The sequence below is a fragment of the Apus apus genome, chromosome 3 (genome assembly GCF_020740795.1).
Source record: "Apus apus isolate bApuApu2 chromosome 3, bApuApu2.pri.cur, whole genome shotgun sequence".
Lineage (NCBI taxonomy): Eukaryota > Metazoa > Chordata > Aves > Apodiformes > Apodidae > Apus > Apus apus.
Window position 1 is genome coordinate 36387160 of NC_067284.1, and position 19416 is coordinate 36406575.

Genomic DNA, 19416 nt, shown 5'->3' on the forward strand with positions numbered 1-19416 from the left:
AATACATGCAGTGGTGATGCTTAAAACCTCTCCTTCATCATCCCTTAGTCTCTTTTCTTGCTACTAACTTGTTTCTGTTTACATCATATTGTCCATCCTCACCTCCATCCCTCACACATAAACTACCCACTTTGTCTCCACTGTATAATCAGGCTGTGCACTGTCTGATAGATATACTCTTCTATAGCCATACTGTAATTACTTCCTTTGTTTCTTGAGTGCTGTGTCTTTTTTTCCTACCCAGTCCCTAAAACAGCTGCCTGCCTCACTCATAGCAAGCCACCAAAGAAGTAAAAGAGAGCTCCTTATTTACTTCTGCAGTGTAATTAGGAGTTTCAATGGTACAAATAACTATTTACAGAGAACTAGCACATACTAATGCATGAGGTGAAATTTTTTCATCAAGAGAGAAATACAGTAATTAGTGCTATTTGAAAAAGAGCTTGACAATGTCAACAGCCTAAAAATATTAAATTTCTTGTGCAGTGGCTAGATCATTTTATCCTTCTCTTAAATGCAAACCTTTACAGCATGTGATTGCTTTTGCTATTTTTATAATCCATTTGACTGAAGGAGCTCTCTGAAACCTTTATTCATGTACAAGGCTGTACCTACATGTTGCTTCAGCTCATTTACATTTTTCTGTATCAAATATGGGGTCTGGCAATTTCATATTATACTATAATTTCTTTGTGTTTCTGTGTGCCTGCAAAGTGTACGTTGGTTGCTTTCTAACCAGCTTCCACAAATTAGTCATTAACTCCTTTGATATTTGACAAAAACATAATTGTGGCTACGCTCAGAACATCTTCTGCTCACAGTATATGCATTAAGGAGCTGAAATGCTCGTGATGACTCAGGCTGGAGAGCTGGCACTACCTTACAATCCTACTTTTAAAAGTTCTCTCTGTTTCCTCCAGAAAAATCTGCATGCAGTACCTTATCCTGAGAATGAGATTTGTCTGCAAAACCAGCAGAGTTCACAAAAGGAGCTGTATGGTTTCTATAAGCAGAACTTTCTGCTGCTCTTGTACAACGTTCCATTTTTGGAATTCTGCTGGGTGCATGCTGTTCATCTGAGGTGCACAGAAGTGCCTCTGAGCATTTTTGTGGAACTAGAGGGTGAAGATTCACTCAAGGTATGGAGTTCAAGCATGTAGGGAGCATCACAGTCCTGTTTACACAACTGCTCTGGATCTACTGGTTTAAAAGGCCATGAGGAAAGCAGGTATTGTCCTGATTAGAATCTTATCTCAGGGAAGAAGAAAGTTCAGAGCAGAAAATGTTTTTCATTTCCAGTTTTGTAAATTTCATGCATGAGAAACTGAAAGCTAAGAGGTTCTTGCTTTATGTGGAGGATTTGTTCCAAACCCCTCCAAAGTGTTACTCAGATACTCGTTTATTTCTGCCTGCTGCTATTTAACTTCATTGAAAAGTATCCATGATTTCAGCAGCTGTGTGATCTGGATCTAGGATAGAGCTTGTGAGAATGGGTGACTGTGCAGAAGCACAGGTACTTCTGCCTGACATGGAAGGATTAGGGATGGTTTTGGTAATCCTAATGCAGTGGCCACCTCCTCCAGAAAGCAGAAGAAGATGTTCAACTGAGATATTCCATGCTCTTTTTAACTGATAGTATGTAAGTGTGCTAGAAAAATATTTTTCTAAGTGATTTTTCTAACCATTTCTAATCAAATTCACCAAAATGAGGTTTCCCACACTATGTATTATGAATACTTTGAAGAATGTAATGCTCTAGGTGAAGCTGCTCTAGCAGGGGCGTTGAATTAGATGATGTCCAGAGGTCCCTTCCAACCCCAACCATTCTGGGATTCTGTGACTATTTAGATGTGTGCAAAACATTTCCTAAATATAAAGTAGCTTTATTGAACATCAAATGATCCACACTCCTGACTTAAAGCTCTCCTTGCAGCAGCTGTTAGCTTGAGCCATACATAGATAGGGACTGAAAGGTGGAAAACAGAGGGAGGAAAAACAGTAAACAAAAGGGGAAAACAAGATAAGGAAAAGGAGTTAGGAACAAATGGGGATGTAGTTTGGAGGTAGCTCTGACAGGGCAATAGTTTTCTGACGTCAACACAAGAGCCGGTGGTGGTAGGGGTCTCTAAATGCAGTCATAAAATGGCAAAACATGGATCTGAGACAAGGGGCAGCATTGTTCCACAGAAAATGTAGGTCTTCTTTCCAATTTACTTATTTTTCTTACCGCTTGCATGGCTTCATTTGCAAGAGCCTTGGCTTCCTTGGCAACTTTTTCAGCTTCATCTGTGTAATCCTTGATGTTAGTATAAGCATTGAAAGCAAGTGTGGCATTGAAAGAGAGGTTTTTGGCTTCGTCAAGGATTCTGTTGGGATGGCAAAAGTAAAAGCACTATTAAACCTGCTATAAAAGCTCAAAAGAACATTGTATCCCACTTTTTCAAACCAAACACCCTGCACTTCTAAGGCTACTTCTAAGGCATTTCTTTATAGAGCAACACCACACCTGAGATTTCAGGAGTTCTGGCATCATGTGCTTAATGGAATTCACATTTTATCTTTGTAGAAAGACATAAAAAATAATGTTACTAAAAGAGGAGGTTCTGTGAGAGAAAAATGGATGAGACACTGAGAAAAGATAGTGTAGTGTTTAACACTATAATCCAGATAACATATTCCTAATGTGCGTTTATAGATTGTGTGTTGAGCCAGGCAACTCAATTTTGCACTGTATGAACATGGGGGAATCATCAGAGGCATGTTTTAAAGTAAAATCTATGAACAACTGATTTATTTGTCTGGCTGCCAAACACAAAACCACCAGGTTTGGAGATCTCACTTGCAAAGCAAATCCTAAATGTTAATTTTGCTGACCAAAATGAAAAACATAACCAATAATGCTTCATATTGAAGTGTTCCAGTTACTTTAAATAATCGATTCCAGTAAAAATAATTAAATTAAAAAGTAATTACATACAAATAATATTTCTTGGTGCAGGGAATGGAGGTCAGCTAACCCTCTTCAGAGAGATTTCTAGCTAGCAGGCTGGAGAAATAACTTTTGTTGCACTCTCTGTATGAGATATTCAAGTATTTTCTACAAAGAAGTACTGTACCTACAGAATTAATCTGAAGACATCTATCTTAGAATACATTATGCCTCATGCCTGAATAAAGAGAAAATGGACTAAAATCCCTACTTGAAAGAGACAAGAACAGATTTGAACTTGGATTTTTGCCCCTCTGGGAAATGTTCTAGCCATCAAGGTGTACAGCAATTTAAGAGAGGCAGGGATTACTCCTGCCGGACTTGTTCCAGCTTGTATAAAATATTTAGTCATTGAGACTGTGTGTGTGGAAGAAAAACTCATTCTTTAATCTAGTAATTAACCTATTCTCTGGGGAACAGTGACAGCTGGGCTCCAATCCTCGCTTCAATGAGTATTTAATGATTTCTACAAAATGCAACAGGAAAGACAAAGGGGACAGAACATCTACTCCCTGGACTCCACATGGAGTTAATAGAGGGAGAGAGATACCCTTTAGGCTAATGCAGAATGAGCGTGACTGAGCTGCCTCTGAATCACTCCTGGAAAAGCAGCTCTACTTCCTCAACTACAGATGGAGCTCACTAGGCTATAGTCAGTTTTTTGAGCTGCACTCTTAGAGAAATGAGCAACCCAGAACAGTTATCTAGCTAGTAGCTCAGGTACTGCTTAGAAATGTGGTTCAAATCCCTTTTGGTTAGCAGGGAACAGAACTGAATTTGCCAAATACTAATGAAGTTTACTCATGAGCAGGTGATTAGCTATAAGGGAGAAGTGTAGACTAATACGTCCCTGTATACAGGAAAAATAACAATTTCTTCTAGGTTAAATTAATGAACAGTTCCATGTTTTAACTCACACCTTCACCATTGATCAATGTACTAGTTGAAGCCTTAGGGGGTGACTGAAGAGAAAAGGCTCTCCCTGCATTTCTCCTCTAAGATGAAACAGTATTTTTCAGCAATTTCAGTGTTAACTGAAAGACACCCAAGTGCCAGTTGTGAAGATAGCTAAATTTTTTAATCCCTAAGTTAGATAGAAACTGCATATTCCTGATAGAAACTGCATATTCCTGTAAAGTATTATTGTTCAATGTCAGTGCATGAAGTAAACAGCTTACCCTTGTGCAGGATTACATAGCACCCTGGTATTTCTTTCTCCTTTGAAATGATGTATCTATCTGGCCACATTAGAAATTTTGATTTTCAACAATTTGCTTTTAGATTTAATTTTTAATATCCTTGATTATGCATTTTTATTGTATATCTTGAGAAACTGAAGTTCATGTCTTAATCAAAGAGAAGTATATGTAGTACTGCTATACCACAACAAATGCCACTTTAAACACTACCCTAAGCTCCTTAAGACCAAGCTGTCCACCTGTGTTAAAACAGAAGTGCATGCACACACCCACAAAAAGCCTATTTAGAATAATTAAAAACCTCTATCTCAAAAAATGTCTTGCTAATTTTGCCTTAAGGAGGCAAAAATATTATTTTCTGTCTACATTTGCTCTACTTCATAGTTCCTCCATGACAACTTTCCATGTATTTGGATGTTTATATCAAAATTCATGGATACTGTGGTTGGATATGACACTAGTGACTTTAGGTCCGGAGGTGAAGCAGAAAACCGATGTCCTGATTGGACAGTGCACGTTTACACAAGCTATATTTTTCTAGAAACAGTACCCTTCAAATTCTTTTTAATCAGGAAACCACAGCTATCATTATTCTATGTACTCCTCAAAACATAAATTAGATTGAATATCTAGAGTAGCTGACTGCACTGTATACAAAGTATGAATATGCATGTGAATATACATATGAAAATAAGTATATTTTACAAGCATGAGACACTTTATCAGAGATAATTCTGCCTTTTCTTCAAAACTACAGATTCTGGCAGGAAAAAAATGTGTTAAGCATCTGCTCACAAGTCTTCGGGATAATAAAGTGTTTGGGTTATTAAAGTCTTCAGGTGGGTCTAAAAAATGTAAGTAGCAAAAGGAGCATATTGTTTATGTTAAAAAAAAAAAATATAATTATTATGCTGGGGTCAGGTCCATGAGGTAGAATATCCATTATCTATTTCTGAGTATTACTGTTAAACATTACAATTTATCATAGAATCATAGAATCATTAAAGTTGGAAAGGACCTTGAAGATCAAGTTCCAACCCCCCTGCCATGAGCAGGGACCCCTACCACTAGATCAGGTTGCACAAAACCTCATCCAACCTGGCCTTAAAAACCATCAGGAATGGGGCATCAACAACCTCCCTGGACAACCCATTCCAGTTCCTCACCACCCTTATAGTGAAGAATTTCTTCCTAATATCTAACCTAAATCTCCCTTCTTTCAGTTTAAAACCATCGTCCCTTGTCCTATCACTATCTTCTCTGACGAAAAGCCCCTCCCCAGCTTTCCTGTAGGCCCCTTTCAAGTACTGGAAGGCTACTATAACGTGTCCCCAGAGCTTTCTCTTCTCTAGGCTGAACAGACCCAACTCCCAGCCTGTCTTCATTGCAGGGGTGCTCCAGGGCTTTGATCATCTTGGTGGCCCTTCTCTGGACCCTCTCCAACAGGTCCATATCTTTCTTGTGCTGAGGGCACCAGAACTGAACATAGTATTACAGGTGGGGTCTCACCAGAGCAGAGTAGAGGGGCAGAATCACCTCCCTGGCCCTGCTGGCCATACTTCTTTTGATGCAGCCCAGGATGTGTTTGGCTCTCTGGGCTCCAGCACACACTGGCGGCTCATGTCGAGCTTCTCATCTACTACCACCCCCAAGTCCTTCTCCTCAGGACTGCTCTCTATCCATTCTCCCTCCAGCCTGTATTTGTGCCTGGGATTGTGCTGACCCAGGTGCAGGACCTTGCACTTGGCCTTGTTGAACTCCATGAAGTTGGCACTGGCCCACCTCTAGAGCCTGTGAAGGTCCCTCTGGATGGCCTCCCTTCCCTCTAGGGTGTCAACCACACCACACAGCTGGGTTTTGTCAGCAAATTTGCTGAGGATACACTCAATCCCACTGCCCATGTCTCCAACAAAGATGTTAAACAGCACTGGTCCTAATACTGACCCCTGAGGGACACCACTCGTCACCTGCCTTCACTCAGACACTGAGCCATTGACCACAACTCTCTGGGTGCAGCCATCCAGCCAATTTATTATCCACTGAGTGGTCCATCTGTCAAATCCATGCCTTGTCAGTTTGGAGACCAGGATGTCATGTGGGACAGTGTCAAATGCCTTGCACAAATCCAGGCAGATGACATCAGTTGCTCTGCCACCATCCACCATCTCTGTAGCCTTGTTGTAGAAGGCCACCAGACTGGTCAGGCATGACCTGCCCTTAGTGAAGCCGTGTTGGCTGTCACCAATTTGTGGCTTGTTTTCTTAAATTCAAAAACCACAGTAAAACAGAAGATATTCCCCACCTCCCCCCCCCCACCCAATCCCCAACAAACCCAAACCAAAAGAAAGTTAACTTCTTACCTCTCTTCTTTCCAGAAAACTACATTCAGTATGAGGTATAAAGTATCCTTCTCCTGAAAGGGCTGTGGTCATATAAACCAAGGGTACTGCAGTTCTCACTTATATTTAGGAATGTGATAGTGGTAAACAGAAACTAAAGTTTCTGTACTTAGGCTTAAGCATTTTGGCCCATGACACCTACTATTTTTGGAAGAGTATTCTGAACCCACTAGAGGGATTATGATCTGTGACTGTGGGGGATTTTAGACAATGAAAAAATTAGTATCACCATAAGGGTCTCCTACCTAGCAAAATGGTAATCTTAAAAATAAAAAATACTGTTGGTTTTAAACAAATGCTTATGAAACACATAGTGGTCTCTGTAAGACAAAGTTCAGGTTTTTCCACATCAACATAGCAGCCAGCATATGGTAAGTTACACTGTGCTATGAGTGCATCTGAGGGCACTGTTGGAGTTAGTGCAGCCTGTAAGCACCACAAGATGTTTGAAAGGGTTTACAAGAGATACACAGACCAACCAGCTGGATAGTTGTATGCTCATACTGGACACTGGTTATTTGTATGCTCCCAGTGACAGCTTTTGAAGTCTAAGAATGCCCTCCAATTTCTGTCAAGCAATTTTCCACACCCGCTCCATGATTTTCTCATTACCAATGAATGGCTGCCTTACCCATCCAGTATTGCAGATGATTCATTCAGCTGGGCTGCATGGTTCTCAGCTTGCAACACCTTTTCTGGAAGCATCCTATCTCGAATATCTTGTGACAAGTCATCTATTTTATCCTTCAGCTGATCAGATATGGGCTGCATCTTTCCTGCAACACCTTCTACATACTGAAAATTTAAAAAAAAAAAAAAAAAAAATAGAGAGAGAAGAAAACAAAAGGCCTTTAAGCAGCACTCTGTAGCCCTTTATATATTTCTTTTTCCTTGTGAGGTATTCTCTCTTAACTTGCCCATGCATTAAGACTTCAGGGAACAAATATGGAAAGAATAAAGGAATGGCTGGACTGGAGAGCAGAGGGGAGGCAAAGCAATACTCCAAGAGCTGTTTTCTTCTTTTGATCTTAGTAGAAATTTTTATTTTACAATTAATGAATTGCACAGTTTTAAAATTTATAAACTCTAATTTGGAATTCTTTTCTGAATGTAGATTCATAACTGGTTATAATAAATTGTTGTGCTCCACAATAATAACTAACCAATGACACAAGTTTCATGTTTCAGGATCCTTTGAGTGACTCAAATGTATTTTTGCTTACTAAAGTATCTTTGGAAGTATTATATTTTTGTAAGACCTGCTATTCCTGTTCCAATAGGCTGTCTCAAAGTGTTTCCTTTCCTGTTTCTCTGAAATATATTTTTCCATTCATTATAACAATTTTTAAAACAAGATGGAAATACTTCTGGAACCAATGATATTTCAATAGTTTTTATTAATTTTTACTGTAGCTAAGGCACTGATCTCAAACTCTGTTGATAAAACTTTTAAGGCTGAACTTTCAAAAAAATGCAAAATGAAAATGCAAACATCTCCAGTCCCTAGGGGGAGCCTATCGAGACTTTTAAGTCTATCTAGACTTAAAATTATTGCCGCAGGCAACAAATTATTTCTGAAGCTTCCTTCTGATATGCATATACAGTTTTTGTGCAGATAAATCTACATCTAGATCACAGAGTTGCAGTGAGATTGTGACTGGGTCTGCTGCATCTGCAATTCAAAAGATACAGTTGGTAGCACAATCACAATACCATCTTTATGAAAGAAGGCAGAATCCATGAAAAAATATGAGCTAGCTCTTTATGTAATCCAATGACTCATTTCAATATCAAAGTTAATAATTTATATATAATAGATTAGCTTTTCTGCCACACAGTAATGGAAAAAAAATATTTCTTCCAAGTCAAATATTCCAATATTGATAAATAAATAAATAAATAAATAAAAACAGGTGTTACTTTAATTATCTATTTTGCCTTTATAATTATGCTTCGTTGTACTAATTCTCAGATAAGACACTCACCTCTATAGCTAAGCTGATTTCATTTGCAAGTTTGCTGGCTTCATTAAGTATATCATTCCCTTCCTGTAGGCTCTTCTCAACAGCTTGTCTGCCATCTTCTACAGCTTGCTTCTTTTTCTATAGGAAGTATTCACAAAAAGAAAAATATGAGTTGGTTACTAGAACAGGGATTCCAGTTCAAATACCAGCATCCCAATACAAGACTGCGTTTTGTCACCATGCCACAATGCCACTTCTGGAATTCTCTGAGTTTTCCAAGCCAAGACAGCAACAACAACAAAGCTCATATAATGTAAACTATCTTTCTCTTATAGAATCATAGAATCATAGAATCAGAGGGGTTGGAAGGGACCTCGAAAGATCATCTAGTCCAACCCCCCCTGCCAGAGCAGGGTCACCCAGAGCACATCACACAGGAAGGCGTCCAGACGGGTCTTGAATGTCTCCAGTGAAGAAGACTCCACAATCTCTCTGGGCAGCCTGTTCCAGTGCTCTGTCACTCTCACAGTAAAAAAAAAAATTCTGATATTCACCTTAAACCTCCTATGCTCCTATTTGTATCCATTACTCCTTGTCCTATCACTGGTCATCACTGAAAAAAGCTTAACTCCATCTTCTTGACACTCACCCTTTACGTATTTGTAAACATCGATGAGGTCACCCCTCAGTCTCCTTTTCTCCAAGCTAAAGAGACCCAGCTCCCTCAGCCTTTCTTCATAAGGGAGATGTTCCACTCCCTTCATCATCTTTGTGGCTCTGTGCTGGACTCTTTCAAGCAGTTCTCTGTCCTTCCTGAACTGAGGGGCCCAGAACTGGACACAATACTCCAGATGCAGCCTCACCAATGCACAATAGAGGGGGAGGAGAACCTCTCTTGATCTACTAACCACACCCTTTCTAATGCACCCCAGGATGCCATTGGCCTTCTTAGCCACAAGGGCACACTGCTGGCTCATGGTCATCCTCCTGTCTACTAGAACCCCCAGGTCCCTTTCACCTACACTGCTCTCCAGCAGGTCAGCCCCCAACCTGTACTGGTACATGGCGTGTTTCTTCCCCAAATGCAAAACTCTACACTTGCCCTTGTTGAACTTCATAAGGTTTTTCCCCGCCCAAGTCTCCAGCCTGTCTAGGTCTCTCTGAATGGCAGCACAGCCTTCTGGTGTGTCAGCCACTCCTCCCAGCTTGGTGTCATCAGCAAACTTGCTGAGGGTACATTCTGTACCCTCAGCCAGGTCGTTGATGAAGATGTTGAACACCGGTCCCAGTACTGACCCCTGAGGGACTCCACTAGTCACAGGCCTCCAACTAGATTCTGCCCCATTGACTACAACTCTCTGACTTCTTCCTTTCAACCAGTTCTTGATCCACCTCACTGCCTGATCATCAAACCCATACTTGATCAACTTATCTACAAGGATGTCGTGGGAGACCGTGTCTCTTCTCATCCTGTCCCATTTTGTATGCCCCTCCCACATGGCAGGTTTTTGTTGCTCTACAACAGAGGTAACTGACTGTAGTACTATTGCAAATGAATCAGAAGGAAGTTTGAAAACCTAATCTTTACTCAGACGTGTAAGTTCCTCATTTTGACATTACCTTCTCTGGCTATGAAGACACTCTTAAACTGTTATGCAGAGAATATTTTGAAAACCGGGATTGCAGGTAATTTCTCCAGCCTTTATCCAGCCAACTTTGAGAAGTAAATGCACTGAACAGAGACCACCTAATTTCTTTCCAGCACTGTATTTCCTTAATTCAATCTAGTCCACAAATCTCTGCTGAGAATTGAGGTCTTGGAACTCTTAACCTCATCACTGTACATGAGGTGAAAGCTCATTGAGATACAGAGTTGAAATATTTATCTTCATTAGGTTGACTCTGCTCTTTATGTCTTGGTTAAATGCTTGTTGATGTACAATATAATATACTCTTTAAGTCTCTACAATTTAAATTAAATCACAAGCAAACCTTCCTGCTATGAAGGAGATCATTTATAGCAGCTACTAACGACAGAGGATAGAGTTTGATTTATTACTCTGTAATATCTACACACCCCCTTCAGTCTTCTTCCCAGGGTTTGGAGAAGGAGATGAAAGTGTAAGCTTTCTAGGAGCAAATGCATGACAGGAAAGATTTTAACTGAGCTCCTAGTTAAATCTTGAGCATAAGATTTGAATTTTACATGACTTATTATACTGGGATGAATTTTATTTCCTCCAGAATAAGAAAGCCAATGCACCCTCTGCTCAGTGTTTAGAAGTAAATGGTATCATTTTGATAAAGCTGGGCAGTAATTCTACTTCTAAAAGCCAATGCATTTCCTCATTCTGAGGAATGTTTCCTTTTCATTACATCAGATATGGTTATATTTAATCATATTTTTTACTGAGCTTATATTTTTTATTCAAGTTTTAATCATGCAGAGTTACAAACTCTTATCAGACTCCAAGTAATCAAGGACAAAACTTGTCAGCACTTACCTCTACCAAGGTCATGTTTTTTTGGTTGACTGCAGATAAACGATCAGATTCCCTAATTTTACTTGTAGCTTCTCTTAGCAGAGCTCGAGCATCATCAACTTTGGTGTGGTAGCTTGCCAGCTTGTCCCGGACCTCATTTTTGAGATCCTCATTTTTCTCACTGGGTTCACCAAATAATTTCTTCACCTTGTCCAAGAGATCTTCTGCATTCCTGCAATATATGGCCACCTATGAAAGCACTGACTTCATATTCCCTAATCTGAATATTCTTAGTAACATGCCAATTGAATGGACTTCTAAGTTAAATCTCAAAGTAACTTTCAAGAAAACACATGCTTAATAAAGTGAAGTAACAGTTGTTCTTAAGCCCTTTCTTAAAGAGGTTTTAAAATGCCATTAAGGTCCTATTTATGAAGTATAAAAAAATTAAAATTTTGTCCATCAAAGACAGTTTTGTTGTGGGGTTTTTTTGGTAAGTTGTCAGTCTTGAGATCTGACTAGTAAAGGGAGGTTTTCTGAGACATTTCAACTTGTCAAAAATATTTCCTTCATTCACATTAATGTACCATGACACAAAGTGGTTTCCTACCTTGGAATGAGGGGGATATGTAGATATGCCTGATGTAAACATGCAGATATGCTTGATTTCAAACTGTCTTGGAACAGACAAACTTCTTTAGACAGTCAAAAATAATAAATACTTCCCTGTGAAATAAACAGCCTTCAGGATCCTTGGATTTATGACTTCCAGTAGTCAAAAACATTTGCTTATCTAAAATAAATTCTGGGATATTTTTAATGGGCTTTGGCAACACAGAAACAGAAAGTTCGCAAGTGCCTGTTTTTGGCAAGGAATGAAGTATTTCTTGATCGTCAGGGAGTTGCTGCACCCAGTTTTAAAGGACTGGACTACTGGAGTCCTTACACTCTGTCATTTCTCTGGCTCATGACAACAGGTCATTGAATCAGTTTCATGTAACGCAAGACCACTGTGTTAATGCAATGGTATGCCAAGGACAGCAACAAAAAACGCCAAGCAACAAAAAACAATAGCCAATTCCAAAATGATGATGTAAAGAAGAAAAATCCTAAGTAAACAGTCATCTGTAGCATAGATAATACCCAAAGAAGAAATCTACTGCACTTCCACTGAGAACAGATGAATTTTTTCTTCCTCTCTTATTATGGCAAAGTGCCTGAAGAAGTTTATGTGCAAAAGAAGAACTGTATTTTCTGGAAAACATTACAGTTCAGCCTGCCTATCATAATTTCCATTAGAAGCCTTCAAAAAAAACCCCACACAAATAAATGCACACAAAGAAATATATGAAAGGTGGAAAAGACATGCTGCCACTGGGCATAATTTGGATTAAGGATTTCAGCTGGAGCCAAGGAAAACCAAATTTTTACATTAACTTTGGGATTTTCTGAGATGGCCTTTTTCACCCCCATATGCCCCACCCTGGGTTTTGATGGGAAAAAATCACATGGATTTGCAACTTGTGAGGACAAAATATTTCATCAGAGATTATGTCCCAGTGTTGCCACCCTGTCACAGAAGTGTAGAAAGGTATTTGGAATTTCTCCCAAACCTCCTCCATTGTTCTTTGTATAAGCAGATACTGACTAGCAAATCTTGCCAGAAGTAGCACTTCTGGCCAATTTTGACACCCTGACTCTGCAGTACTGAAGGAACAGTACAAGACAGATATATTTCTTTTTATGTCCTTGCCTCATAACACAGTCCAAACTACCTACCTGTCCAGTAGCCTACCTCAAAACTTCTTTCTGGTTCTGTAAAGGTAACACTTATATATTGTCTATATTGAAATATATTAAAAAGTTGTACATTTTTCTCTCTGTTCTTTCTAATAAATTACAAGGCAATAAATGTGCTCCATGTAATCCCTTGCTTTATATATCAGAATTTCTGTGTGACTGGACAGCATCAAGTCTTGAAATACTAATTTGTACATTTAAGCTGTGCTACTTTCACTGCATACTGTCCTAAAAAAAAAGAACAAAACTATAAAAAAATGCTTGAAGTGTTAGAAGAAACAATCACAGGCCTAAAATCTGGGATGACCTGCATCCTCAAAATGAGTATAAGGGAACAAAAGAAAGATTAGGAGCTGATGATTAAATTATTAAAAAAACCCCCAAACTGTCAATATATGACACTTTAAATATGTTAGAATTCTGGAGAAGAAATAAGAACTATCTCATCATAAGTACCATAGATAAAGCGATCCACTGTATAATGTCTCTTCAAATACAAAAATGAAAATATCAGGATGTGCTGTCAAAACATAGGAGGCATCTCCTCAAACACTGTATGGCTGAGTTAGGCAATTCATTCTTGCAGGAAACTGGATGACAGAATTTCACAGTGGGTCAAAAGCTATCAGACAAATTTATGGGAGAGAAAAAGTCACACAGAAATGAAGATATTCAGCATACTAAATAGAAAGATAGAATTCTGGCTCACAGCATCTCTTGATAGCTGCTCAGTGGCATCCAAGCAAATGTGTAGGAATGTTATAAAATATTGAACTATTAATCTCAGAAGTATGAAAATCAGGGCAGTTTAGGACAGAAACTGGCGTATTTTAAGATGTTCTTTTCAGAGATAAATTATTGACTAGTGTGCCATTTCACTACACTAAGGCAAGTGGATTACACACTGTATTTGAAAAGCTTGAAGGGATAAAGGATGGAAAAATCTGCACATGTAAGAGAAGTTTTGTCATCTTTGAAAGCAAGAAAACTTCACTTAATTTCTCTTCTTCATTTAACTTTCGAGAATTCCCCGAAAATGTAGGAGAATTAAGAACAATCCACTGATTCTTGTCATTCTGTTCTCTGACAAAATCCTAAAACCAGAATATAATCCCTGCCAAAAGTCATCTCACCAAAGAGTAAACATGACTGACCACTTCAAAGTGGTCATGAGACTAGCAGAACCATTGAAAAGGAAATATTCCTAAATGAGCCTGTAAGAATACAGTTGAGAATAATGATCCACACATGTGTGCACACACAGTTTTAAGAATTATTAATTTTTCTTCATCCTTTTTCCTTGCAGAATACATCCTATCCACTATCATACTTATTTAAGAAGTTTTTAGACATTTTTCTTGAAGAGGCAGTACTTCATAGAAGAATTTCAGAAAATATTTTCTAGGAATCTTTACTCCCCATCCTGTAAATCACAGTGACTAATTTACCTACCTGCTGAGTACAAGGACAACATTTCTTGGATCTAAATGACTGACCATAAAGAGGTAATCCTATCCTGAAGATAAACTATGCAACTTTAGTTGAAAACAGTGAGGATATTAATATATTTCTTAGTATAAAATTTATTCATTTATCAGTGAAACGAGAATACTCACTTTGCACATTTCACTAAGAATGGTTAAGAGGGAGAAGTTCTTTTCCTCAGAAAAGCCATACTGCATTTCCTTGTCTAGCAATAAGGCAAGCTATAAGGCTAGAATAGGAAATTATTTCATGCTAGTCTGACAGTTTCGTGCTGACTGCGGCATTTGAGGATGAAGAACACCTTGTTTGAAAGGCATTACCCCAGTCTGGCCTAAAATTGCAGGCAGCACTTGCAAAGCTTTGGCTAAATCTTCCCCATACGTGCTTTTTCTGGTTTAATTCTATGTGTGAGTGGAGAAGGGAGAGCAAAGGCTCAGCTTCTATTGCTCAGAAAAAGCAATAAAACATTGCTGAAAAATAAGTGTGCAACACATCCTTTCTCAAGAGAACAGAAAGTGGAACCATCAGAATTGTGGGAACAAATACTGTACCAGTAGGATTTTCAGAAAATGACCCAGCTTATAAAGTGTAAGGCAATGCAAATCTGGATCTATATTGCTTGGTATTCTTAGCTAATCTTTTATTCTATGTATGTCTCCTTACACTATGTACACACCTGATAATTGACATATTCAGGCCTGAATATCTCTGCCCCAGACAGTTTTTTGAGCCATCACAACCTCAATGGACCACATAGCTGCTCAGCTGCATCACCTGCTAGTTATTTACTCTGAAGTGCTAAGCAAAGCCTAGCTCTAGGCACATGTCTGGTCAGACTGACGCAGAAGTAACAGACCACCAGAATTTTAACTTCAAGCTAAGTATTATTCTGGATCAGGTAAGTTTTCAGCAGCATTCTGCAAAATGCTTTATAAGGAGCTGCCAATAAAATTATGTATATACAAACGGAGTTTTTATTTTTACAGATAGATAAAATAACCAAACCCTGGGCTTCCAACCTGTGCCACAGAGCTGGTATATTCTGACCTACACTATTCTATATATGCCTTTCAGGGAATCCTGCTCTCGCAGGGGGGGTTGCACTAGATGATCTCCAGATGACCCTTCCATCTCCTACCATTCTGTAATTCTGTGAAACTTTGCACACAGATACAATTTTTATTGGCCTAATTAATTTTCCAGAAAAAAACCCTCAAGTTTCTAGACAAGCTTTTTAGTACAAAAGCCATTCATCAGGTCTGAAGCAGAAGCTAAAACAAACTGAGAAAAATTGCTTTGAATTCAATCAGAAATGTTGCTGGTACCTGTGGAGCAAAGATGTTATTGCCTAGGGATTGCTTTCTCCATATATAAGCATTTCCAAAAAGGTAAATGCTACATTAACAGATATGAAGTATTAGAATTTGCTTTCTTACACATTTCTGTAAGCCCGAGCTAGAAAACTTAGTTGGAAATGATGACAAACATATTTACAAGAGTCAGATATTATCACTGGGAGGTTGAAGACTAAAGTCTGTCTACTCACTTTAACTCATCTTGAGCTATTCTTTCTTGCATATTCATCTCTCTACTTCTCATCTCTGTGATCATTCTGTCAGCCTCATGCTGTAGTTCTGGAAGACTCTTCTCCAAGGTGCTGTCTTGGGATCTGAGTGTCTCATTCAGTTTTAGAGCATCTTCATTTGCAGCTGCAAGGGGCCAAAAATATTTAGGTAGGGAGTTAGTAAATAAAAACAACAGAGAGGCTTTAAGCACCTGCCCCAACTCTATCAAAAAGCAGAATACAACTTGCACTGGTTATTCCTACTGTGAAACATAAAGGATGGTTAAACCAACAATCAGTAACAAATGAGAAAATGTATATTTCATCCAACCTTTTATTATACCTTACTTTTAAGCACAATAATTAAAGCGAAGAAGGATTTTTATCCAGTATAAGAAATATATTTCTCCCCTCCTACTCCCCCTGAAAGAACAAATTTGCACCTAACTTTTGGAACAGCAGAAGATAATCTGGTATATTGCACATAGAATTAAGGAGCAGGCAGTAAAAGCAACTAGATTTAAATATTAGATCCAAATTACTTTTTAAGAACTACAAAATATATCATTTTTAGCATTCAGATTTACCAGTGCTAGGAAGAATAAATTATTGGGAAATTGTGGAAAAAGAAAAGAGGAGTGAAAGACACCCACAGATGTCTAAAGCTGCTCATATGTTTAGAAGAAGATACCCAGGACCTGGAAAGCAGCATATGAAGGTTTCAATATATGATGGTGCACTGTACATGTATTATGAGTCTGGACTAGCTGAATTATTCTTAAGTGATAAAGCTGTACACCTGGAATTATATTCAAACCTTTCTGCCATAGCACACCACAACATGTACACTTTCAGAAGCAACTAGGTCATTTACAACAATCAGTTTCCTATCCAATTTTTAAAAGTACTGTTGCTTTTCCATAGGCACAAGGCTCACAAGCAACTGATTTATCAAAAACAGCACAGATCCTTGTTCCATGGGTACTTCTGAATATTTTAACTTAAATCTTTACTCAAGGAAATTAAAATCTGTTTTCCAAAATTGAAATAAAATATTATTTAATCTACACCTTTTGCAGCTTTAGAGGAAATTATGAAGAAAATTGTAATCCAATGATGTCTTTGAGAATTGAGTTCTAGATCTTTAATCAAGAGGTGTGATTAAAGAGTAATGTGGGGTAGTGAAGACTGGAAAAAGACCACACTTTGCCTAAATGGATCATGAATCACTTCTGTACATTAAGTTATGTATCATTACTAAGTTGCCTCAGGCCAGGAACAGGCATATGCAGATGATGATGACGATTACAATAGTACTAGTACTAGTACTAGTAGTTGTGGTATAAAATAATACTAATTTAACCTCCTTGAATATTTACTTTAAAAAAGAACACAGGTATGTTATCTCAGCCTCTATTAGGCTGAGGAAAATTCATACCTGGCTTTATTTTTCCCATCCATCCTCCTTATAACTATCTTTATTTCTAGTCTTGGTATACCACAAACTATCAGAGTCCCGTGGTGGTAAAAGATTTGGATGCACTGACTTAGACAACCACAAGGAAGTGCCAAGCTGGGGAAACGTCATAGTTATGAGGGAAAACTAGGTAGAGGTAATCAGAAGTTGAGAAAGTCAGCAATCAGTTCAATAGAAATGGACCAATGTTCAGAATATGGTTATTACAACAAATCTCTACAAACTTTTCCCTTGTAGTAAGAATTTTGTATGGCTTGAAGAATTCCTTGATTCCCTGACATTTAGGGAGGCATCTGTCAGATCTACAATTATGTACTTCTGGGCACAGTCATTCTCAAGCATTCTCTTCAGTCAATGGAAAGAAATAAATTCCTTCATGTCATTTAATCCTAAACCAGTACTAGGGATCTCAGAACCACAGATACTGGCCTGCATTCCCAGAGATCCAAAGTGCTAAAACTTACAGAAATCTACAATCTAGGGATGGGGGACAAGGAACGGGCATAAAGAATACCTTCAAATTAGTTGGTCATCTAAATCAGAACATAATGAGTGGACATTAAGTCTTTAAGGAATAATTTAGCAGTCACTTAATTAAAAAATTGCAGAGACAAGGCATAGGGCCAATATGCACTTAAAATGCCATCAAATTTCAAAACAACCTAGAAGTGGCTCCAACATAAGGCAAAAGTTTATCCTCAGCTTTTGAAAGACTGTGATCTTGAACAGGAAGACAATTGAGGATGGTGGTCAGAAATAAGGATATAGACATTATCACAACTAGAGGAAGAACATTTTGAAGACCTCAAGCTGGAATGGCTGGAAAGCTGCCATTCTAGAAAGTTGAAAGATCATTGCAAAACCAGGAAGAAGACCTGAGAAGACTGGGAACAAGCAGATGTAGTCCCTATCTCGAAGAAACGAGAATTCCACTAAGGTCTGAGAACTTGCTTTGGAAGTAAGTGGAAAACAAGATATGGAGTAAATGAATGTTGTTATTTCTTTTTCCCAAAGGTAGCACATGCCAGACTATACAGTTTAATAGAAAATACAGTTGAATTTTTTAGTTAATGATCCTGGGGAGGAAAAACAAACCAACAAAAAAGAAATCTACTGACAAAATCTGGTTATGAGAAAAAGCTGTGAGACTTTGTAGGTCCTAGTTGCAAGATCTTAGCAAAGAAGGATTGGAATCTTAAGAAGAAGGAACTGAGTGACCTTCAAACCTGGAGTAATTCGACCTGAATGAGATTCAATCGTAGAAAAGATAAGGTTGTGAACTAAATAACAACAAAAATTTCAGCTGTAAATTATGGCTTTGCTACTTAGATTTATGGTATGAATGAAAAGAACATAACAATGGCAACCAGCTGTGAAAAAAAAGGAAATTCTCTCCCAGAATGTATTAGCAGAGCTGCTAAGGTTTGCTTCTACTTAGTGCAAGACACTTACACAACCTCATTTCAATGCTGTTATCTGTGCTTAAGAAAGATTAATCCAATTTTGAACAAAGGAAAGGAAATTATATGAGGGTGAGCAGGAGATTTGAGAGAATATATTTTAAGGTGTTTGAGCCCAGACAAAAGGGGCCAAAGGAGAATGTGATTCCTCACCTTGAACATATGGCGGGAGGAGGAAAAGCACTACAGAGCAGATAAAAACCCCAAAATTCTTTTGAATTAAAATGTAAGGTTGGAAAAAGAATACATGATGATAAACTAACCATGAATATATTTATCTAGAAATAAGAAACCTTGCAGCTTTGAAGAGTTCTGAAACTGCCCCTATTCAGATTGTGTGTATTTGTGGGAACTTCTCTCAAAATAAGGGCTAGAAAATTTACAATAGCAGGGGATGCAGCAACCCAGGATTTATCTTTCAGTTTGTGCTCCTATATTTCATCTAAACTTAAAATATTAACTTGGCAACTAGACAAACACATTGTTTTAAAAGTCTTTGTAGCTTCTAAGATATGACATACGTTTATTTCAACCCCTCACTGCCTTCTAATTCTGTACTTCCTGTTGTGAAACCTGCTTGAGGAATCTTTTGTTTG

General features: G+C 38.3%; 1 protein-coding gene across 1 annotated transcript in view; it reads right to left on the reverse strand.

The window, feature by feature from the left end:
* The window catches only part of LAMA2 (laminin subunit alpha 2), a 376628-nt gene that overhangs the window by 63879 nt on the left and 293333 nt on the right, over positions 1–19416 (reverse strand). Inside the window, exons 36-40 of the mRNA XM_051616318.1 lie at positions 15866–16028; positions 11056–11266; positions 8573–8689; positions 7219–7382; positions 2228–2366 (exon numbers count right to left, since the gene is read on the reverse strand). Of these exons, the coding sequence (XP_051472278.1) occupies positions 2228–2366; positions 7219–7382; positions 8573–8689; positions 11056–11266; positions 15866–16028 (794 nt within the window). The remainder of the gene's footprint in view (positions 1–2227; positions 2367–7218; positions 7383–8572; positions 8690–11055; positions 11267–15865; positions 16029–19416) is intronic.